This window comes from Electrona antarctica (genome assembly GCF_951216825.1).
Source record: "Electrona antarctica genome assembly, chromosome: 4".
Lineage (NCBI taxonomy): Eukaryota > Metazoa > Chordata > Actinopteri > Myctophiformes > Myctophidae > Electrona > Electrona antarctica.
Genome location: NC_136809.1, coordinates 21373113 through 21398657, shown reverse-complemented (window position 1 = coordinate 21398657; position 25545 = coordinate 21373113). Strand labels below are relative to the sequence as shown.

General features: G+C 40.9%; 1 protein-coding gene across 1 annotated transcript; it reads right to left on the bottom strand.

The window, feature by feature from the left end:
- Positions 1 to 2108: 2108 nt before the first annotated feature.
- Positions 2109 to 23217, bottom strand: card14 (caspase recruitment domain family, member 14; the record flags this gene model as incomplete). Its single annotated transcript, XM_079498816.1, has 20 exons — positions 2109 to 2964; positions 3426 to 3541; positions 3771 to 3889; positions 4606 to 4770; positions 5741 to 5846; positions 6411 to 6474; positions 6800 to 7040; positions 8670 to 8796; positions 9503 to 9710; positions 9804 to 9888; positions 10850 to 10905; positions 13668 to 13777; positions 14342 to 14443; positions 14811 to 14963; positions 15900 to 16025; positions 16718 to 16837; positions 17943 to 18101; positions 18491 to 18816; positions 18922 to 19059; positions 22995 to 23217. The coding sequence occupies 20 exons, from the start codon at positions 23215 to 23217 to the stop codon at positions 2754 to 2756; spliced, it is 2955 nt and encodes a 984-aa protein (XP_079354942.1). The 3' UTR covers positions 2109 to 2753.
- Between the last annotated feature and the right edge of the window lie 2328 nt (positions 23218 to 25545).

The window sequence follows — 25545 nt, the reverse complement described above, 5'->3', positions numbered from 1 at the left end:
ATATAGCCTGGCCCTATAGCCTACTAACTAGACCTATCATACAGTTGTAGTCGATAAACAGTAGTAGTATATGTCTGACAGAAGGGGTGGGGGGCTACGGGCAGCCGGGCTACTGATACATGCCCCCTAACCCCCACTACACCCCCGGCACCGACGCTTGGGTTTGGCTGCGCGCGGAGCTCTTTTTTTAAGCCTTGGCAGTGCTCACAGCGTACAGCGATGTCGCAGCAGAGACAGTCTATGCACTCTGACAAGACACAAATCACTGGAGTGGTTTCCCAGCAACTGGAAGGGGGTTTTTGGACCCTGACGGAGCCAAAAATGTCTTCCAGTTCCAGGGGAGGAAATTGATTCAGTGGAAGTCTTAAAAAAGAGACCTCAGATCTCAAGTCAATAATCACCAACAGAGCAAATAGGAGAGCATTGATTTATCCTTGTCTGAATGTCGCACATTAGAACGAAGAGGCACTGAAATCATGACTGGACGAAACAACACGATAAAAAGATCTTAAGATAGTGCTGGTCTGGTGGTTGTTTCTCACCATGGAGAAGAATTAAAGACCTGTTCTGCCTGGATGTTTTTCTGTTCTTTCCACACTCCACAGGAACCATGTTTGTTTCTCCAACCACTCCCTCACATTGACATTAATTTCTCTTTGGCTCCCTCGTGTGGCTACTGACTGGCACAGCGAGTCTTTTAGAAGTCTAATAAAATACATAATTTGCCAATGTGTAGCTACTACTACTAGCCCCTTGGTACCCTACTACAGGAGGCCTACTTTATTTGAACATGTACTGTACTGTAAAAAGATAATTGTGTCATGTTATGCTTTTAATATGCTCCGTGTAGGGCAGGCTAATACGTATTAATTTTTTTTAAACGGGACAAAAAAACAATTGTTATCCTGCTGCGAATAAATAGCTATACTTGCTACATTACTTACATTACTTAGGCTACAATACATTAGGCCTTCTGGACTGCAAACGGGACAACATTTTCAAATGTCAACTCCACACAAAAACGTTACAAGCTGGAACGAGTTTCACACTCAAAACCACGACCAAACATGTTAAGGTTGGTCGGGGTCATGTTTTGGAGTTTCACAGACTGGCTTCGTCAAGTTGTTCTTACCTCCTGTGTTTCTTACGAAAGCCAAAGGTGCTTACTGTTTAGTGGCTAAAGTATTGCTGATGTGAGTGACGATATTTAATTATATATCGAGAGTTTGGCCTTCTTTGGCCTTCAGACAGTAACCACTAAACCTCCTCCCAGAGCCTCTGCCTCCTCCCTCCCTGTCCCTGCTGAGAGATTGGAAGACTGTAGTAACAGTGCGCATGCGCGGTAAACCTTCATAACCTTCATATAATCATTGTTGGAATGAGTAGTGCTGAGCCAAGTATATGATAATCTGATATTTTTTATTTTATTTTTTTATGACACCAAAAATCGATTTCCACATACAGTAGGTACAGGTAAATAAAACGGCGGAAATAGTGGAAACACAAGCGTAATAGATATTCAGTGATGTGGGTATAGCTTGATAACTTCAGGCAAAGCTCTGACATATATAATATGTCTCTCCGTTATACATTGTCTACGTACACGGCACACATCTTTCATTTAAGCCCAACACGTCATTATGTCTAAAAATACGCACGTTTCTGAAAAGAAAACACTCAATGAAATTTGGAAGTTTGGAAACCACCTGATTTATGTTGTCCAGCACCACTAGTGCATGGTTCTCATTCTCAACCTGTGAGTCTGGACCTAATTTTGGGGGTGACAGTAGGCTATAGACTTTTAAGTCCCTTTTAATACCTTGGAAAAAATGAAAAAATATACCAAATCATTTACTTCATCAAAGGTAGCCTAGGATCAATACCATTTTCCATTTTCAAAGCGGCACTGAAAAACCCCAAAACCATTGTGTTTTTTTTATACAACTGGTCTGCCACATTTTCAAATAGCAGGCCTATAAGAAGCAAACTATTTGAAAATAGCTGATCCCAATGCCTCGTGTTGCGAGGAGTTGTGAGCTTATAGATCGGCTATTTTCACAATATTTATCTGTGGGACAGAGTCAAACTATGTATTGCCTCAACACCTACTGTCAGGGTACCCAGTTAAAATATGATTATTTTGGGGAGTCACGACTCACGGCCTGAAATGGTTGAGAACTACTGTACTAGTGGATGCGTTGAAAATCATACATCACTAAGCATATAGGAAAATCTGTCTTTCATACTTATTCATCAGTATCATAGATACATACAGTTATGTTTAGAATGTTTAGAACATCTATATTAAAACTTAAGTCTATCCTTAACATTGTGTTTATAGTACAAAAATGCCATTTATAAAATGCATTCTATTTTAGTTTTTTTTATTTATTCGACTATATTCTGTGCTATTCCGGCATTACCTGTCAGGTACAGTAGCCCCTTTCACAATGATGAAAATTCTTTCCGATCGGAATATTCTCTTCCAATTGACATGAGGGATTTTGGAGCTGTCATTCTGATTATTATTGGGATATTAGTGACCAATGCAACACATCAGTCAATGGAAACAATCTCTCTGGCTTTTTTGTGATTTATCCTTTTGACAGATACAAATATATGGTCATGTATGCCTTTCACCTTTAACACATATTACATTATATATTCCTTTCCCATCGGGTAGCCCCTTTCACATATAACTCGTATTCTATCATCATGTCCTCTTCTATACTATTCCACTGTACCCTCCCTTTTCACCAGAGGTCAGGCTCCACCCAGACAATCTTCTTCTGCTCCTCCCAGATGATGGTGCGTAGGCTGGTCATGAGGGCGGTGGTGTCACACCAGGAGTCTGGCGCCACATGGCGGTACAGGCAGGGAAGCTTGTCCAGGAGGGGCTCCTCACTCTGGGAACACGCCAGTAGCTGCTCCTCTGTCCTGCCGTGGCGATGCAGCAGCTTTGACCTGGAATGGAATGGTTTTAGAGCAAAACTAACATTGGTGCAATACAGAAACACCCCAAACAATTCAGCCATCCTTAGAGGGATGAACAGTTACAGAATGAGATGTGAAGCAACTTTTTGGATTTTCAGCTTCATTTCTGACATTTAGGAACTGGAATAAAGTGAAACATGTTGCATTAAACAGTATCACTGACAGGACGATATGACTTCAAATCAACATAATGATTATAATTGCTTTTGTTGCCTAGAAGATTATGATTAATGAACGATTATTAAAACACAAGTCGAAATAGCAGATCTACAAGCTCACAACGCGTCTTAGTGACCTTGTAGATCAGCTATTTTTGCTATTTTTGTACGCCACTATTGTACAACTAAATATAACACAGGGTTAAGTGATTAATTGTTTTGTTAACTTATTTCCCAGCCCTAGCTGATCCTTTGTGGACCCAGAGATGTTACCTGAGTTTACGTGCACTCCGTGCAGTCTGCGTGATGAAGATGATGATGGGGAATATCTCAGCCCTGTGCAGCCGACGCACACAGTCAAGTCCCAGTGGCAGCACACAGTGGATGCCCTGTGATACAAACCAGACAAACACAAGGCACATTTGTCACTGTGACATAGGCCTACATTTTAATCAAGGACCACAGCCATTTCCTAGGGCTAGGCTGCATGCCTTTATTTTCTAGACTATACATTATTAACACTAGACCAGAACCGAGCTCATGCTTCCTTAAAAGCACGAGGAGTGAGCAGGCAAGTAAGATGAAGAAATTATGTTTGCTGGTGCTGCAAAGGCTAACCTGCTTCATGACTTTCTCGACACTCTGCAGAGTGTAGCTTTGGTTGCCATCCTGTTCACACTCTTCTAGAACCTCCGACCTCTGCAACCTGGCAGCATGCTCAGTGGGGGTCAGCACCTCTGGAGAGCAAGACACAACACAATAGAGGAGAAGACTATGATATACAGTAAGATAAGATATACAGTATGGAGTTTCTGGATTATATAATATGGTAAATTCAGGAAAACACATGAATAAACATAATTTGCTCAACAACATCATCATCCTGGAATCAACTATAAGCCTTCATTTCTAAGAAGGTGCTTTGTTTTTTTCAATGCCCAGAATATGAATGCTCCCCTTTTTCTTTTCTTTTTTTGTCATCAAAGTTTTTTAATGATTTTACAATAAAGCATACAAAATACACAAAAGAAAGAGACAAAAAAACAAAACTAGCAGTCAAAAAAGAAAAACCCCAATGGACAACACCCCTCCACATTCTGTTGTTGACAATAGTGATTATATCCGTAATGTATTACCAATTACAAATTGTTAATGCAACCATCCTTTAATATACAAATAAGTAAGTCCCATATTTCATGGAACTTCCCTTTGACATTGTTCCTCCTGGCAATTGAGTATTCGAAGGATGCAGTTTCCGTCGAATGCTCCCCTTTTGACTATCACTAACTCCAGTGCATTCTGGTATAAAGAAAAAACACTTGCCTTTTTTGCTTTTGTACGTCATGGGGAGGTCCAGACATGGCTGCTAGTGCAAAGTGGCAGCAGCCAAGAATATGGACTTTTTAATGTTTGTTTTAAGCACATCCACCTGCCCACCATTCTTGGCTCTTACCAGGCTCACAGAGCTTAAAGCCCTGCCACTCTGCCATCTTCTTGTCCAGGATGCGTCCCAGGGTGGTGGGCAGCAGCAGAATGGGTCTGCAGACCGGTGGGAAGTGGGGGGTGACCAAGGTGTATGGCATGAGAGTCACACACCCTCTGGGTGCCGATGCATCACCTAGAGGGGGACGACGGAAGAAAATCACAATATTATTTTATGTATGAATACAATATACTGTATAACTAGCACATCTGCAGTGGTTGGAGGTGCTCTTCCTAATTTAGAGCCAGGTGTCAGCCGTCAGGTAGGACATAGCATATATTCTTTGGTGTTATATTCTTATGCATAAAACTAACCTTAACCCTAACCCTAACCACACAGAAACTATGCATAAACCTAACCTTAACTGTAACCCTGACCTCACAGAAACTATGCATAAATCTAACCTCAGAACCACTGGGAAAAGAGAGAGTCTGCACCAATGTCTTGCGCCACCCCTTACCCCTTATCACTAAACTAATTTGACATTTTTTACTATTTTGAAAAACATTTTAAAATTGTTCAAATAGCCGAGCTACAAGCTCACAACGTATCGATGAAGATCGGTTAGTTGAACTATTTTGAAATGTTTTTCAAAATAGTAAAAAATGGCAAATAAGTTTAGGGATAAGGGGTAAGGAGTGGCGCCAGATTGTGTTGTGTTGCGTGTGCCACCACCATCTTTATTGTAGTTCGGACATTGTTGCAATTACCTCTCTCTGTCAGGAGAGGGAGACAATGGACATAAAACATCAGGATTTTAAAAAATGCATTGAATGGATCAAAATCTCCAACCTCATTGTTAATTTGTGTTTCATCCCATTATCATCATATTATCCCCCCCTGTTTCTCTTGATTATTTACAGTAGGTGCTTTTGGTCATCTCTTGATTTTGGAATTTGTTTTTTATTTGGACTTTATTAGATTGCTTTTGTGTGCAAATTGCTGAATACAGGTGCGTGTGTGTGTGTGTGTGTGTGTGTGTGTGTGTGTGTGTGTGTGTGTGTGTGTGTGTGTGTGTGCGTGCGTGCGTGCGTGCGTGCGTGCGTGCGTGCGTGCGTGCGTGCGTGCGTGCGTGCGTGCGTGCGTGCGTGCGTACTGTATTCACCTGGCTCTGTACTCGGCGTCTGCCGGTTCTCCACACTCATCCACAGAGGGTTCCTGCCCTGGCGTCCAGTGCTGACAATCCTCACAGCCTTCTGCTTCTCTGGGGTCTGATGGACAGAGAGAGAGAGAGAGAGAGAGAGAGAGGGCGAGAGAGAGAGGGAATAGTCATGATAATCATCTCTATAGCACTGGTTCCCAAACACTGGGTCGGGACCCATATTTATTGGTCCCTTTATTTCTTGTTTCCTACATTTTGTTTTTAATTATTATTATTTAAAAAACATTCCCCCATTCATGAATTAAAGACAAATTAAATGTTTTTTTGTTTGTTTTTTCAGTAATTTCATGAAGAAATACAAGAAAATTCAAAGAAATTCCATACATTTTAAAACAAATGTTTAAGAAGTAGTGAAAATAGCCGATCTACAAGCTCATAACGCAAGCACAACGTGTTGTGAGCTTGTAGATCTGCTATTTTGGGTCCCGGGCAAGCGTCTAATTTCTTTTTGGGGTCTTGATCTAAAAGGTTTGGGAACTACTTGCTCTATAGCACGTTTGAAAACCGAAACAAATATAAATATTTTAATTATATAAATATAATTATGCATAAAAAAGAAAAAATAATCCATCACCAGGCTGGATCATAAGGTAAAACAAAACATTACTCTTACTTTTCGGCCCATCTTTATTTGGAAGCTCATCTCTTCAATTGCTCTGATCAGCAGCCGCTGTGCCCTGTACAATGAAATGAAATGAAAAAGATTCAGGATTTATCAGAGTATACAGTACTGTCTCATGCCTCATCACTGCCTCAACAAAATGTGTATGGCCATTCATATTTGTACCATAAAGATTTAATTCCACTTAGCTCCAGACATGGATTTATATAATAATGGGTGTACTGTATATAATCGTTTTCATGATTCTTTTACAAAATGGCCTGAATTAAAAGTTAATGACCCCGCCACTCACAGCACCTGCTCTTCATTATGCAGACGAGGTTCCCTTATCATCACACAACTGTATAACGACTCATCCATGCCAGGATCGGCCACCCCACCTATAATAGTTGGGCACTGTGCCACTCTGGAGGTCCAGCAGTTGGCAGGGGTAGACGTGGCTGGCACGCCAGGAGTCCTCCGTGCCAGCGGGCTGCGTGTTGGTCACGTGCAGGATGTCGTTGCAGGAGACGACCAGGGCTCCACCGGGGCCAGACGGGAGGGCCAAGTTGACGCGCACGTAGAAAGAGTCTCCCGAGTTGGTGTGTGTGCTCTGGAGCTGCTGTAGCAACGTCTCATAGGCTGAGAATGAAATGGAATACAAGTAATGGACAAAAAGTATTGAACATTGTGGAATGTCTTACGTCATTGAAATAGGAGTAACGCACCGTACGCACGACATGGAGTACCTGGTGTCCATTGTTCGAGTGGCTAGCCTTTAGAAACTAGAAGCTGGAGAAACTGACATATCTCCTCCGCAATAACATAGACTGCACTTCAATGTACTTATTGAACGGTAGTGAATAACAAAGACTCTGGTGACCTGTAATGTACAATCATGTCAAGACTGTGTACTCGTTTTGTCTTGTTTTGTTTTTTTTGTTTGTATTTTGTATTTTGTCTGTGCATTGTAATGTCCGTATTGTGTTATTTGTTGTTTTCCTATGTTGTGTTAAAAAAAGACAAATGTGTGGTTCTATATACATTGAATTGCGTTTGAACAGCTGTGAAATTTCAGAGCCTCAATAAAAATACATTGAAAAAAAAGAAGAAACTAGAAGCAAGGAAATGTGTACATAATGGACGCTAACATTGTGGAGTAACAGTTTATTTTATCAGAATTGTTAACGTCCTTTCTTTTGTGCTGTTAAACAAAATGGTGACGTAAAGTCAATAAAAGGAAATACAATGGAGATGGAAAAGAAAATGGATCCGATTTGAAGCAGTGCCAGACACATAGCTACAGGGGTTTAATTATGTCTGGAATGTATGTTGAGTGTGTGATTGTCATCAACATTTATGGTGTCAAGATCATCTCCTCACTTTGAGTCACGCTCAAATACACATTTTGGTGATTATCCTATCATCACTGAGAAAGACAGATGAGTGCAGAATGCAGATGGTATTTCATCATTAGTGGAACCAGTTTCTACTTCCGGAACATTTACAAGGTTGATTTAGTTCACACTGTCAAGAACAATGTGGCTTGGTAGCCTACTAAATGTGACTAAATTTGACTGAGGGACTGCCATTGGATTTTTTTGAATTTTCGTTTTTTCATGTCATATGAAAGCATCGTAGCTTCAAATTGACATATTGGTTGTTCAGTTTGACCCACCAATTTGGGAGATATGGCTTATAGAGTAATGTCTTGCAGAAAACAGCGAGTTGAGAAAACAGGCTTGAAAGGTTCACTTCTGTGGTCTCTAACATTACACCTAGCTACATGTTTAAGCATTTATTTCATATTTACATGTCGATTTCAGCTCTAACACTTATTTCAGATATGTTCTAGTATGTGAAGAGTCTGCCTGTGCTATAAACTCATTTTGGGGAAAAAAAGAAAAAAAAGAAAAAGGTTTTTCTCCTCTGGTGAAAAGCTGAAATTTGCACGATGGCAGGCTCTCAGTCAAATCTAGTCACAAATATACTGCACCACAGTGCTACGTTATGGCCTATCTTATGAATTTGACATGTCCGGATATGTTTGTGCTTGTGGGCAGTGTGGTTATACTGAACATTCAGTATGTTAAAGGAATTAATAACGATGGATAGCAAAGTATAAAATCTGGAAATTAAATGGCCCACGGCACCTTAACAATGATTAAGAACTTGATCGTAGTGGGATCTACTATCTTACCTACAAGGCTGTAGAAATATTTAATATTGGGCCATACCATTTAAAAATATAGCGTTTACACTGGGACCTACCATCTTGGCTGGGTCGCAGGGAAATGTGACAGAATCCCCGGACCTGGTCCAAAGCCCACAGAGCCTCCTCTAAGGTCGAGTCCACCAGTACCATGCTTAGAGACTGCTGGTTCTGCTCATATTTCACCTGCAACACAATGGTATGTATGAACCATGCAGAATCTCATACTGATGATCCTCATACTGATGATGTACATTACAAGCTCACAACGTGTCGCATTGTTACGCGTTGTGAGCTTGTACAGTAGATCAGCTTTTTTCACTATTTTAAAAAATCTTTTAAAATTAAACAATGACGCCTATAATGACATCCCTAATGACATGTCAGGTCAGGTTGAAAGAGGTTCAAATATATTTTTAGGGAACAGAATTTGCCTCTGTATTGGGAAATGTTTGCACATAAAGTACATATAGTAAATTAAACAAGAATTCACAAGTTTTTGTACAGCTGCATAAATTGCATGTGTGGTTGACACAAAATCCCAAGGCACACCTGGACTTGTCCCCCCGGCACAGCAGTGTGCCTCTGCATTAGCCTGGTATGGCCAGACTAATGTTTTTTTTTTTTTTTTTGCACTGGCAGATTTTCCTAGTCTCCAGGCTACCTCGGCACGCTGTTTGAGAACCACTGCTACATCCTTTCTGCATATAGAACCATTGACCACATTCACACGGTGGCCATTTGTTTTATGATGTCATACTCAGAGGGTCAGAAACCCTACGACAAGGTATTGAAAATATCATCTGCACGTACGCATGCAACACACGCATGCACGCCTGCACACACGCATGCACGCATGACATGTGCAGCACACACACACACACGCCCTCACCTGTACTATCTGCGACCCCGGTCTGATGCCAACACCTTGGGCAGCGCTGCCTTCCATCACTTGGTGAACAAACACGCCGGTCTTGTTGCCCCCGACAACCGTCAGCTGACTGAGCAGTGTGTCCGCTTGGAAGGAGATGGTGAGGACACGGGCAGAGACACGTATGGCCGGGGGACGAGAGCGCACCAGGAATGGAGGGGGAGATGTTCTGCAAAGGCTGACGAAAGAGAAAAAGGGTGGATTTATTTGATCAGAAAAACGGACAATTGCTATTTAGTATAATTGTAGTTAAATGGCTCACCTCTTAGTGCTGCCATTGGTAGAGGGTGTCCTTTGTAACGCTGTCGCTCTGTAAGCCTTTGTCCGTTGTAATCCTTTACAGTTCTCTACAAAACAAAAGCAAGGCTGCTAATTGACTTTCAGCAAAACAAAACCAAAAAAGTGAATGTGTTACCCTACATCCCAGGCAAACATCCAATGTTGGATACAGGCCCTGCCTTGGGGTTGACTAAATAAAAGTTTCAGATTTATTTTAGAAGGTACACTGATGCTTTCTTTCCACAGTCAACACACGCACGCACGCACGCATGCGCGAGCACACACACACACGCACGCACGCACGCACGCACGCACGCACGCACGCACGCACGCACGCACGCACGCACACACACACACACACACACACACACACACACACACACACACACACACACACACACACACACACACACACACACACACACACACACACACACACACACACACACACACACACACACAATAACTATCTTTAACATACATAGTAGACCTGCGGTCGCAATTACTAAGTATAAGCATACTGTGGAAAAATGATGATGATCACATTGTTCACCTTTTGCCTTATAATATGTTCTGACCATCTGAATGTCATAGTGATGACTTGACACAGGTCTAAACACACTTTTAGGGTACAGCGTGGTCCTGTTCCTCTCTTATCTCTGTATATAACTCTCCCTGCCTTCCAGGACTACTGTACCACTATCCTGAATGTATGATGTACTTCTCCTCATGCTTTAAAACCCATTCAAACCGGGACTAAAATAATTTTAGATTTTTGCGTTTTCCCTATTCAAAAATAGCAGATGTGCAAGCTCACAGCGTGGCATAGAGTGATGCGCTGCAAGCTTGTACATCTGCTATTTTGTTTTTGCATTTTAGAAAAATCTTGAAAGAGTAAGAAATATACTGATTTAGAAGGCATTTGTAGAATCAGCCTCATCTTAACGCGTCAAACTTCTATCTTTTAACGTGAAGTGTCTCCAACAATCAACAATGACTAATTGATGCATGAATTCAGTTATACTGTACCATCGGGGAGGAAAACATAGTCATCCAACAAAGATTCAGTGTCAGTCATCTCCAAGCTGAAAGAGAAGATAAAGCATTGGTTTATCTCTTTCTATCACTTAGCTCATCGCTCTCCAAACATTATCTTGGACGCTGCAACTCTCGGACTGGTTCAGTGACCTTGAGTAAGATCAAGTCTATGACTGCACTGCTTTTGTCAAGTCTGTAAACGTGAAACATGAAACTGCCAGCACTGCAAGCACCCATGCATGAATGCACTGTCCCTCTATTTGGCACTAAACAAAACTTGAGCTGGTTGTACAAAATCCATAAAATCTATAAATATAACAAAATACATTTAATAATATGTTGCTGCCCAGGCGGTGGCGTAACCGTCTGGGCACCCGACTGGTAATCCAGTCGCAGTGTGCCGCGGGTTCGACTCCCGAGCCCGACACGGCCTTTACTGCATGTCTTCCCCCATCTCTCTCCCGTTTCCTGTCAGCCTACTGTCTGTCCCTTCAAAAAAAACACAATAAAAGGCGTAAGCCGCAAAAAAATATCTTAAAAAAATAAAAATAATAATATGTTGCTTTTGGGGGGGGGGGGGGTATTCTATTTCTTATATTATTGAATAATATACACATGTGTGTGTGTATATATATATATATATATATATATATATATATAATATATATATATAATATATTATTACCCTTATTATTACCCTTATTATTATTATCCTTGAATCAACTCTGTAAAAGCATGTGATATTAAACTTTTCCCATTCTTTTCCACTTGTGTTTCATTGTCTCTTTGTATATTTTCATCCCAGGTAAGTCTTGATAATTGATTAAAGCTAGTCATGCACAGAATAATAGGCTGCCATTTTGTTTTTGTTTATTGGATTTGTAGTTATTTTTCTTCCGCCAAAAATAGCAGTTCTGGCTGAACCGTGCAGTTGGTTTTCGCGAAATTTGGAGATATGGTAGAGGGCCATGCCAAACGGTGAGGATGTGAAGCCCACAACCATTGGCCAAAGGGTGGCGCTATATTGAAAATGCAAACTTTGACCACGCATAGCTCATTAACCGTTTGACCGTCAGCAATGAAACCTCGACACACATATGCGTCTCCTCATGCCGAACAAGAACGGTGCTCTTACTTTTGACCTCTGACCTCTAGATGACCCGCCATTTTGAATTATATGAAAATCTATTAAAATGCATCTCCTCCCAGGATCTTTGATCAAAATGCACGAAAACTTCTATACATGAACTTTGGACCTATACGGACATGGGAAAGTATAGTACGTTTTTTTAAGTGAAAGAATGAAGGTTTTATGAGCCAATGAAAATTGCCGTTTTGTGAAATTTTGTCTTTACTTTGTTCTGTTTTAGTGCCTGTGGCTTTGCTGACCTCTGTTGGTCTAAAGTGCCTCACCTGTCAATCACCTGAGAGTTCTGGCTGCCACACCCTGTGTCAGCTGTTCTTGATTAGTTGCAGGCTATATAAGAGGACTTGTGGCCAGCAGCTCATTGTCTCCCAAACACCCAAACTGAACAGTTGTGTTCCCTTTTTGTTGCTGTTATTAGTTAAGTTTCCGATGGGCTGGTCGTAAGTATTCTTGTCCATCAGTCCCTGTTTTGCAATGCAGGATTTTAAATAAATGTCTAATATCTTTGTAAACTTTTGATCTGACTTTGTGTCCTTTTATGTTAGCCCTTGGTTGAGCCAAGTTTAAAGGGCCGTAACAATGCTAGAAACTGATTTGTTTAGTGGGAAACATGTATAAAGAACTTGATCCTGATCAGATCAGGTTCTTTACTCATGAATTGATAGATTATTTGATGTTGTACAACAGTGATTTTGAGACAAAGACTGATTTGGACACCTGGCCTTTCAGTTCAGGTTTTTTTGTGTACTGAAAGGATTCCCTTGCATGGATGGTTCTGGTACCGGATTGTATGCAGACCTGGCGAGCCGACCCGGAACTCTGAACCCCCCTTCACCCACAAATGTGGTAATCTGGTTCTCCAAATTGGAGAAAGAGACTGCTTTCCCTGAACTGAATAGGAACTGAACTGGGACTTTTCAAGTCAACAACTTAAAGTGTTTGTTTTTCATGAATGTTCAAAGCTGTTTATTTTCTCTGAAGTTTAATAATAATTTTTCAGTTAACCTTTAATCCCTGTTTCAGACTCATTTCATTGGTTTTCACTCATTGAGCTCCTCATCCGAATCTGGTATATTTTCTGGTTTATATGCAGTCAATTCATAAATCTTTATACCCACCTTATCATTAGTTATCCTTGTGCAACTTGCTACAAAAACACTGAATGATTTTGCTTGTTAGCTCGGTAGGTAGAGCTCTTGCCTTTGCAACACAAGGTCATGGGTTCAAATCTGGGCACCGCCACCTCTGTGTATGAGTCTTCAAGAACCCGGGCCGTACCTGCCCCCCACTATAAAAAACCGACCCTGTCACAATTCCATGGTCTTTTTCTCAAGTTTAGTCTTCCATGTTTCTTGTGCATATTATTCTTATTGCCTTCCTGCTTGGTCCTGCCTTATCGCTGCTTGCAGCGATTTGTTTCTAGTTTTTTACTTATTTTCGTTGTATTAATTGCATTGTATTCAAATGTCCTTGTGTTTATTTTGCCCTTTGTGGTCTTAATGTTTTGTGTAAATCACTTTGAAATGTCTTGTCTTTGAAATGTGCTATACAAATAAACTTGTCTTGATTAAGTAATTGCTGAAAGCACGCAATAACATGCACACCTGCAATAACAACATGCACACCTGCTATCTTCATATAGTGTTTCAATAACATGCACACCTGCTATCTTCATATAGTGTTTCGTCTCGTCTGCGTAGCGACTCTGAACATGGAGGGTCTGCAGTGTATGAACGGAACGAATCAATTCTCTCTGGTGCAGCATCATCACACTGGAAAGACACACATACCCATGCACGCGCGCACACACACACACACACACACACACACCATGGCTTTAGCAAATGACAACAAGAAAGGAAGGTGTCAATCAGGTTCAGTTAAATAATATTATGTGTGGCGACATGAAATATTGTCAAATTAAAGTGCCTTACAACAAAAACATAGGGTACCAAAAAAATCCCACTTGTGTGAAGTGAGCGGCGCTCTTATCATCATACATGAACATGAATCGCATTCCGTGCTCAGCACATTCTGTGCTCATACAGACACACATACACACAAAGCTGTGCATAGGAGCGGCTAGCGCCACTCAAAAATCACTAACACACTCGAGGGAGTGCGGTGTGTGCCGTCGAGTAGATCGGATAACCAGTTGTCAATATGTCCAATTGTCCATAGATGGGCATTCTAATATATGGGCATATACTGATGACATCGGGGATCTCCATATATGGGCATAAAAGTGACACAGACAGATGTCAGCAATGGGTACCCTGACAAATCCCCATATTGGTTGGATGGACATTGCTATTGCTCTAGTTGTAGAAACGTACAGATGCAGGGTTGATTGCCGGCATGCGGCGCAGTCTGAGTCGAGGTGCAGTTGTACAGGGCGAGTCCTCACTGCTGGAGCTCTCCCAGCTGACTTCTCTCCCCTATATGCACGCACACACAGACAGAAGCACGCACGCACGCACGCACGCACGCACGCACGCACGCACGCACGCACGCACGCACGCACGCACACACACACACACACACACACACACACACAGATCCAGGGATAATGAAGAGTGAGGCATTATTGAGACACTGACAGGTTGATTCAGGTGGTCTTGGATTTCATCTCTGCCGGTAAAAAAATCTGTTAAGATTATGTAAATGAGGCCCGTCCAGCACTATACAGTCTGTGTGTGTGTGTTTGTGTGTTTGTGTTTGTGTGTGTGTGTGTGTGTGTGTGTGTGTGTGTGTGTGTGTGTGTGTGTGTGTGTGTGTGTGTGTGTTTGTGTCTGGGGGGATTACCCCAGAGGTGTCTCTGCGGTCCCTGCGGGTTCCCTGCTGGGATCGCAGGGTGAATATCCTCTCCTGGAGTTCTACCAGATGAGCCCTCAGCGTGTCCTTCTCAGCCAGGCTCCGGGCTATCTGGGCCTGGGCTTCATCTCTGGACACGTACGCCTGGACGCAACAACACAGGAACACACGCTCAGGCCTATCACCAGTTTTACAGAATCGCCTAATCATAATTATATGAGATAATCGCAATTCCTTTTTGCATAATCGTTGTTATGAATTTATCATAACCCAATGCATAAAGTGACTTCTCATAGTTACGTGACTAGGAACATGTTCTCGTTGTGCAGGGACTGACATGTGCATCTGCTAAACCTTAACCTTTCTGACCAACACCTACTGCTGATTAGAGGCTGACTCAGACTCTAGAGGGCAGTATTATGCGTGTCTTAAGTACCAGGTCTTATTACTTAACTTAAGACCTGGAGGCGTGATCAATGCCATTTGGCCACTCAGAATAGCCAAATGGCATTGACCACGCCTCCAGGTCTTAAGTTAAGTCATAAGACCTGGTACTTAAGACACGCATAATACTGCCTGAGTGTACAAACCACGTTGCAAATATCTGCAAATATACATGCTTATTTGTCTGCCTGTTAGGTGTCCTTGCACTGTTGTGTTTCTCTGGTACTGCAGGGCACTACAGGAAGCATCCATAGGAAACATCTTACCACGAAGAGGCCCCAGAAGACATGGTCCCTCCCCTCCTTCATCTCACACACAGCCAACGATCTCTAATAATCTAATCTTGATGAACTTGTAACCTTATGTATCTCATAATAATAATAATAATATTTTCATGCTCTCACAAATAGCCTCGCGTGACTAACACGTAGCTCCACATGTTCACACGAAGGGACGTGTTATGAGCTTGTAGATCTGCTTATTTGAATAGCCAAAGTAATTTTTTACTTTGGCTATTCAAATTAGCAGATCTACAAGCTCATGGTTAAAGTGGTTGATACAGATGCTTTCCGGTTTTAACGGGTTAATGGTTTAATGGTAACAGATCTAGCGATGACACTGTCATTAGTTCCTCACATGGTCTCTCTCTGCTTGCAACTCTCTCATCTGGCCCTGGATCACGGTACTCTTCTGCTTGTACATGGTACAGTCCAACGTCAGCTGCTCCACCTGTAGACTCACACGCTCCTTCTGCTCCAGGATCTAACAGAAAACCAAACAAAAAATGCCATTACAGCCTGATTTTTACTTTGTGACTTTGTAGATCGGCTATTTCAAGCATGCGGCAACGGTGTAAGACTAGGTAAACCTTGTCATCCAACAGGGAAATTCGGGCGGCCATGATGGCACACAGCCCGGATAAAAACACATGAAAAAGGATAAACAAACACAAAGAGCAGAACATCAGAACACACACACACACACACACACACACACACACACACACACACACACACACACACACACACACACACACACACACACACACACACACACACACACACACACACACACACACACACACACACACACACACACACACACACACACACACACACACACACACACACACACATGAAGGCGCAGATCAAAGCGACAAGCATTCGAGTATAGTCTCCTACTGTCCTGATAATTCCCCCTACGTTTTGTGAAAATCCGCTCAACCATTCTCTGATTAAAAAAATAAAATAAAGTTACACCTTGACCTTGATTGTGACTGACATTTGAACTTTGGGATGCAACATATTATAATCTTTTCCGACTTTCATGGAAACTCCACCCAGTCATTCTCGAGTGATCTAGCGATTCTAGCTAACAAACAGGACTGATTGTGACACCATGCACTGTAGCGTGTGTTTAATTCATATTACTAACTGATGTGTAAATACACACACCTCCTCTTTCTCTCTGAGCAGCTGTTCGCTCTCTTCCCTATAACACTTCAGCTGCTCTGCGAGCTCCATCCGGCCATCCAATGCCTCAGCAAGGTCCTGGACCAGGATGTCCTCACGAGCCTGAGGACAAACAGAGACGAGGAGATATATTAATATTATTAGTATTGATTTCGTTGACTAAAACTATGACGAAAAATATTCGTCGACTACCTTATTTCACTGACGAAAACTAAATAAAAACTAAGCTAAGATGACTAAAACTATGACTACATAGAGCACCGAAGTTTGGCGTCAATATCGGTAGAGGGCACAAGTACTGTGTATGTACATGTACTAAGTATGTTTTATTTGCATAAAATCCCCATAGGGGGATTTTAGATCGCCTCATATAAGAACTGTGTTTGAAAAATATACATGTCATCCAGGCCATTTCACTCATTATATGGATATGAAGAATCAACTGACTGAGAGAAAACGCTAATGTTACTGCTACTGAATTAGTTAAATTCATCTACAGCATGCAGCTGAAGTTAAAATCAGCCATTTCAATGGCATCAAGCCCTGTCAAAAATGTATGTTAGTAGAAACATAGTATATTTAGTCAACTAAAATCTTATGATATTTAGTCAACTAAAACTAGACAAAAAGTTAAACTTTTTCAGGTGACTAAAATATGACAAAAATGTGCTCTCAAATCAACACTGCAGTTATATATTGCTGTTTTTCTGCCTTTGCCCCCCCCTGATAAATTGATTCACTTTGGAAGCCACTTATAGCCAATCCCATATGGAATATCAAAAATACCTGTTCATCAACTGACTCCAGTGATAACTATTTGTGCGAGTTTTGGACAGAATCTGTAGGGGTAGTAGCAAAAACTGTGTTTTGAAGAAAATACAGGCAGAGAACTATTCATTGTTCCTGTTGAAAGAAGATATCCACTCAACGCCCCTTCACTGTCCCTGGCTTAAGTGGTGAGTCGTGATTGCATACAGTTCTTTTGTTTGACGTCAATGGGTATTGAATCTAGGCCAAAATGTTTGTGATGAACAGGGCCAAAGTATTATGATCTTTTTACTTTATACTGTCTGTATAAAGTAAAAAATGAAAGAGAAGACAATAGCTTTACACCCCCCACTTCCACGCCCACCAACACCACCCCACCCCACCCCTCTCTCCCCCCTCTCTCTCTCTCTCTCTCTCTCTCTCTCTCTCTCTCTCTCACCGGGGAGAATTTCTCAGCTTCCAGCAACTGGCGACGAAGTGCGCTGACTTCCTCCCGTAACTGTTGAGTCTCAGCAGGAGAGGCACATCTCAGTGAGCGTCGCTTCTGGAAGTTGCTTTCTGATTCGGCCTTTTGCAGCTCAGTTTGGAGCTGATACACCTGCCATCACATACAAAACAACTTGTCCATCTCAAAATGTCTCATATAGTATCTCAGTCACACAACCAAACATGCTATGTTGCATGACATAAACTTATCACAGAAACAAAATGGCTATTGTCACGAATATCACCATCATTCCTGCAACAAAGCCCTGCATGGCTGTATCACAAACAGAAGGCAACATCCTCGCTGCCTGATGTGATTAGCCACTATCCTTCCACTACAGGGTTTCTACTTTCTAGTGACGTAAGTGGAAATGAATGTGATGGAACTTCAACATTTGCTGCCTTCAGAATGGGAAAGACCTTGATGCCTTCCTTCTTTTCCTTCATATGCCACCTTCCACTTGGGACAAAGTCATAGTGAGCAACATCGTGAACTCTCACCTGCAGGCTGAGGTCACGGTTGCGGATGTTCACCGCCGACTTCTCCTCGATGGCAGACGTGTAGCGCACGTACACGTCACACTTCTCGTCTTTCAGCTTGGTGACCTCGCGGTGTGCAGCGGCCAGGTGTTTCCTCATGCGCTCATAGTCGGACTGGAGGTCTCTGCAATCCTTCTCCTGCTCCACCAGCTGGCTGAGCTCAGACTCGAGTGAGGCAGAGCGGGCGCCGAGTTGACCGGCCTCATTCCGAGCCTCCTGGAGCTCCTTCTGCATCCCTGTTACTGCCCTAATCAGATACTCTGTCAACTCAGAGTATTTTATTAGGCCTGGAACCACAATGTCACAGTTAAGACGTTAGTAAAAAAAATCATATCCAGCATAGACCAATTGCCAATAAAATTGGGGTATGGCGTTGATTTTAAGCCACCAACCACTGAATTGAGAGGGCTCTGTGTTGGGTGTACGTCCTGTGACCTGGGTGTAGATGGTTGGGTAGTGGATCATCAGGCCCTCCAATAGGGCCACAGCGCCATTCCTTCCCTGGGTACCAAGGAGGTCCAGCATGTAGCCTGGCAAAGAGAAGTGCAAAGTTGAACAAAGGTACATTGACTTACATAATGCATTCACTCATGCAGTAAGAAAAGTGGGCAAAGCATGAATCACACTATCATCATCTTCAAGCAGACTGTAGTAATATTCTTTAGAAATAGAATAGAATAGAATCACAACAGTGTCACCATTCAAAACCGCTACCGTGGATTAGACACAAAAAGGCCGAAGCTTGTTTCCATTTCCGTGATACAGAAACAACACGCAACATACTTTGCTGAGTAATGGCTGCGTAGAGGCTGTTGTGTTTTTAAATGCTTTTACACTACAGACTACACTCACACCTAACCTGCAGCGGTTGTGTCGCTGTACAGCATGTCGCCAAGTCACCGTATAGCGGTGACCTCAGTGGGCATTGCTTTCCATCCATTACGATTCAAACCAGAGGATCTGCATCCTTGGCTTGACTTTCAAATACCATATTAACGCCTATACCCTAACTGTTGAAATATGCATGAGGCTTGACCCACATCCCAGTATCATATTATTATAACTGTACTTAATCTCTCTTAATCTGTGTAATCATAGATATGGGTTTCTTTTTTCTCACATATCTGTGTGCCCAGCATACAATTTATAGCCTACCACTTCTCCGATTCATATCCTGTCTTATCTACTTCTGCATCTGTCATGACTCCAGTGACAGTCACATACCAATTGTGGTTCGTGCAAAATATTATCTGTGTTTGGCTAATGACGTAGGAAATGTTGTGAGAACAAGATGAACATGGTAGTGTCAGTGTAACTCATCTCTATAAACTCACACTTGTTTACAGATGACTAATTCAACTGAATTAAGTCACCACTTCTAATTTGTTTAGGATCACACAACAGATGATTCCATATCACAACACTTAATCAGAGATTGTATAACACATTTTTGATACCTCCATAAAAGTCACTTTACATTAGGGGATGTTAAGATGTAAACATTTGCTAAAGATAGATAGATAGATTTCTTTATTATTGTGTCATGAACCAAGGCGCCCAGCCCACATGGACTTATAGGACACACCACAAATCATTGCGTCAGTATTGCATTGTGTACAGGAAACAGTTCTTTCTTTTTTTGAGTGGTGTAAACCACTCCTACAACTGGCTTTTGTGTGCATAAAAAAATGAGCATGGTTGCTATGTTCAAAATAATTTCTGACGTAATTAAATCACACCCGGGTGAACTGGATGACCGTAGCAACCGTGGTCATTTTCTCTGCGCAAAAACAGCCAGTTGTGAAATCACATCCGGGTGTGATACATACATTTATCAAAAATGATAGCTTTTTTTACTTAACATATTTTGTGTGATTTCATTACGTCAGACATTACGTCAGACCACAGCTGATCATGCTATATAAAACCTTACACCACTCAGTTCACACGGGTGTGATTTTTTTTTTACACAAGCAAAACATTCTGCCTTTTTTCCCACGCTTTGCATAAAAAGTCTGCTAAAGCAAAAATACCTTTCCTAAAACAGAATTCCAACTTTTCGTAGTCCTCTAACCAGAAAAAGTTAACAAAGATGGTTGTCATTTTACAAAATAATACATGTCTTAGTTCTTCATATAATGGGCAGTAAAACAAAAAATGAATTTCATTTTCAATTTCTTTCAAATCACACAGTAAACATACTCTGTCCTCCTAAAGACACCCTATTGCATTAAAACAAATGTAGGCTCTCTAATCCAGACCTAGAATCTTAATCAATATCCACATTAGCTTTAGATGTCAGTGAACAAATATTTGGCATTTGACATGATGATAAACCCTCATGTTGACAAAGATATATATCATTTTTTATATAATAATAAAAAAAACGGAGGGCTTGTTTTCCATTGTCCTCCTGTAGAAAGAAGGTTGAAGAGGCACTGTTCCTCTTAGTTGTTGATTATGGAATTTCCAAGCATGCTTCGCCCTAAATTACTTCTGATATTTCCTCTTTATTACTATGGAAATCAAATTCCTGAGCAATGCAGTCACTTTCTAACCTGTGTAAGTCTGCTTTCAGATATAGTAGTTTATGCTTGGATTATCTGGAAACTGTTAATAATGTGGAACATTTTTAATATTTGGGCCCGACTGCATGTTTGCCTAAAGCTATTTTTTATAGTTTATAATGGTTTTCATGTAGGCCTATTCTATAAAGGTGGTGTACTGCAGTGATAGTTTATTTATGTAAAAACAAGAAAACAAATGCTATTATTAGTAGGCCTATTATAATCATTCATTGTTGCTATATGCCTAGTCATTTCTGAAAATACATTTTCAGGATGGGATACCAATTTCATTAACCAGGAGAGAGAACTCACACAGCATAAACTGCTGAAATTGGAAGTGATAAGGGAAATAATTGGAACTGGTCTGGAACAGTTTAGGCTATAGCATGGTTTCTCTCCCCTGAATAATAATAATAATAATAATAATAATAATAATAATAATAATAATAATAATAATAATAATAATAATAATAATAATAATAATAATAATAATGTAACGTTTTGTTTAAGAAAAAACATAATATAATATTTCTACCGTTTTCAGGCTGTTTTCTTTTTATTACCAGCTGAGTCATTCCACGAAACCGGTACGATTTGGCCTGGAAAATTTGACCGAAAGGTTTAACTTTTCTGAACACCCCACAATATTAAGGACATCTTTAGCTATCAGAAAAACATAATTTTCCATCTCAGGCATTCAATTAATATTTTGATATAGAATAATATAGTACCGGGGTTGAAAATGATAACAGGGTTGTGTCAACCCTGTTATTCACGGGGTTGTGATTTTTTTACTCAAGATGGCCACTACTCTACCTGTGATGATTAAGAGGAGACCACATGGCATGCATGAGATTAAGAAATCAGATATATTGTTGAAATAACAAACATAATTTTCACAAATAATTGTTTTCTATCTTTATTCCATGTAACGGAGTTGAGCTGTTATGCTTTACGACCACATGTGAGAGTATAAATTACTCTAAAACATTGTAAAATAAGGTGTGAGATTGCCTCTTTCTGTAGCATGTTGTTCAGAAGACTTGTAGAATGCCACTTCCTGTTGGTGATGACACTAAAGGCCAAGGGCCAGTTAATTATTGTTATGGAGGGGAGAATTACTTGTGTGACGGGGTTGAGTGCGATTGGGGGACAGAGCTATATAATGCTATTTTAATGATTAATCATCTATTTATTCAAAAACTAAACATGACCAGCAATAAAGCACTGATAGATTTATATGTGAATGGCAAATCGTACCGTTTTCGTGCAATGACTCACCTATAGTATAAATCAGAACCTACAAATGAGGGAGGCTGATATATATTGAGGATATTGAGGAAACTTCTTGTCAACACTACCATGAAAAGTCAATGTATAACAATCTGTGGGGTCAATTTGTGGAATGCTCTGGCTTTGGAACTCAAACAAAGCACCAATATTGTACAGTTTAAGATGATGTATAAAAATTACATACTTAACTATTACAGAGTGGAGGATGAGGCACATTGATTGTCTCTGGCTATGTATTACTTGCTTACTTAATTCGTTGCTTAATTCTTGTTCTCGCATGTATATATGTATGTATGTAGGTGTATATAGTATATGTATATTGAGTATATTGATGCAGTAACACTTGGATTATATGATTATTGTAATTACTTATAGAGATGGTGAATATTTAAGAAGGGGGTAGGAGTAAATAAGTCTTTACTTCTTCCTACTCCTTTTTGAACTTCAGGTGGAAGATCAATGATCACATTGTTGTCATAATTTTCTTATTTCATTCAAAAAATAAATATACATGCATTGTGGTTCTTTTTTATTATTATTTTATTTTACTGTTTTACCTGAAGGTTCAAAATAAAGATAATAAAACAAATAAAAATCATCCTTACTGGTTCTCATGGTGCGGTTGGTGAGGTTATGGCTGGAGAGAATCTCGTCCTCGTCCACCTCGGTCAGCACCCTGGCTTGCCTCAGGTAGGGCATCAGCCTGCACGGCCGCACGCTCAGCGAGATCCGGTGGCGGTTGTCGTTGATCAGCTGCCATAAGTCCTCCTCGGAGTAGTCGGACATCTCTTTCAGATCAGGACCATCTGGAACACACTCCCCTGACATTCTGTGTGTGTGTGTGTGTGTGTGTGTTGTTGGCCTCTCAGAGAATGTATCCTGTTGAAACTGCTATATAGTCGGAGGAAATGCTCAAATTCACCTGCGCGCTTTCCTGTCCTGTCTGAAGTTGAACATCATTGCTATGCTGTCCCGAGTCCGAGTCGACACAGCAACTCCCAGAGTCCCGACTGAACGTGATCAAGCTTCAGCAGCCCTGGCTGGGTCAAATTAATGTGCACAGGTATCATGGACACATAGATCTCCACGCCCTTCTGCGACAGCCGCGTCAAAAGCAAGCATGTGTGTCGAAACCTGAAATACAAGTGCAGTGCACGCAGGTCGCAGCAATGAATGTGACTAAACAAACAGGTCGTATTATTAGCCATACACTGTGTAATTACAATGATTATGCACTTTCTGTGTTTTCTCTCACTTCCACTACCTCCGCAGTCCGCAGACAGTCCGCACCCAAAAAGTAACCTGTTTATTTTGTTTAACTTTGGAAAAGCTGAATCAATGACAGTGACACTGACAGTAAACAAACCTCCGCTTCGCATTTCTGTTACCGCCTATAGTAGTGTCACTGTATGGCCACCATGCATACAAAGTGAACTAATAGTTTGCTAAGTGGGAGTCTGTCAAACCACAGCACAGCAAATGTATTTGGTAGCCTACTAATTATTATACACTTTTAAAGCTTATATAGCCGAGATAGTTCTCTCCCCTGGCTGTACCGGTCCGGCAGGTGATACGCGTGCATTTTAATCATGCAAGCAAACAGGGAGCAGCTATGGCAGCTATATTGAGCTTTGAAGTTCAAAGTCCACCGAACGAGCAGGAATTAATCACGCAGTCTAGGTCGGAGACTCGGAGTTGTCAGCTTGTTCAAGCAGCAATTGTGTGTAGCTAACATGATTTGTAGGAGTAGGACCTTAGAATATATTATATATACTCATATATACTCTAGAGTAGGACTCATAAAGACCATCAAAATGTCTGGCACACACATGCACACACACACACACACACACACACACACACACACACAACACACACACACACACACACACACACACACACACACACACACACACACACACACACACACACACACACACACACGCGCGCGCGCGCACGCGCACACGCACACACGTACAGTAATAATAGTAGGCTAGATGGGTGGTTATCTTTTTATTATTTGTAGAGGATGATCAGACATAGCCTTTCTTAGGCATTTTCCTGTTTATTACATGCAGTAGGCCTAAATATGATGGCAAATAATTTGCATAATGGAATGTTCTGGCATAATTTATTCTAAAACAATGGACTTAACAGCAAATGGTAGCACCACATGGCTATAATAATTGTTAAATGCAAGCATAATGTCATGCTCAACTGCTCAACTGCATGACTAACAAAATGGGACATAAAGGAGAATAAGAAGAAACAGAAGATCAGAAAGATAATAATAAATTGCAACAATGATCAGTGAAAGATGTAGGAACCATTGGTGTATAGATGGTGAAATTATTGAGGGTGTATAGGGGTATGAGTTGTTTTCTTTCTTTGTGATATAATTAATATCTGATGTATTCCTTGTATGATATTGATTGCATTAACCATGTGACTTAAGATACTCCTGGGCTTTTGTTTAAAACTGACAGTGTCTGGCCCAGGGCCCACAACTAATGTGTAGACATGCCTATATGATAGGATACGCGCATGCATGCTTGTGAAGTCAATACCGCAGGAATTAGGGGAATTTATCACATAGCTGTGAGTTCAGTGGTGGTTGAAAGGGTGTGTATTGAGGGCTCTGTCGTCTGTCCTTTTTTGGACATGTGGCTATAACCACACTGAGCTATAGGGTAGATATTAGGTATAAATAGAGGCTGCAGAAACAATAATGGAAAAACTAGTACAAGAGAGAAATGCTATAGAGCCTAGAGAGAATACATTGCTGAACACACATGAGCTTAGCAGAGTTTTGTAGCCTAATTTGGCAAGATAAAATATATAATGTATATTGAGATCCTGCAAAGGAATGAAAATCTGACCATATTGTACTCAACCCATTACTGTATTATTATTATTATTATTATTATTATTATTATTATTATTATTAGTCTCTCTGGCTGGTTGACCACTCTCTTTAGTTTCTGATTTCTTTTTTACAGGGTAAAACCTCCATTAGGCACCTGCAGAAATACTGTAAAAGTCTGTCCCGTTTCTCCCCTGTTCAGGTTTAAGGTTGTACTTTATTGTTACATATTGTGTGTACAGGTACATTTCTTCAGACAATGCAGCAGCATAGATAATAACAACAGCAGAATA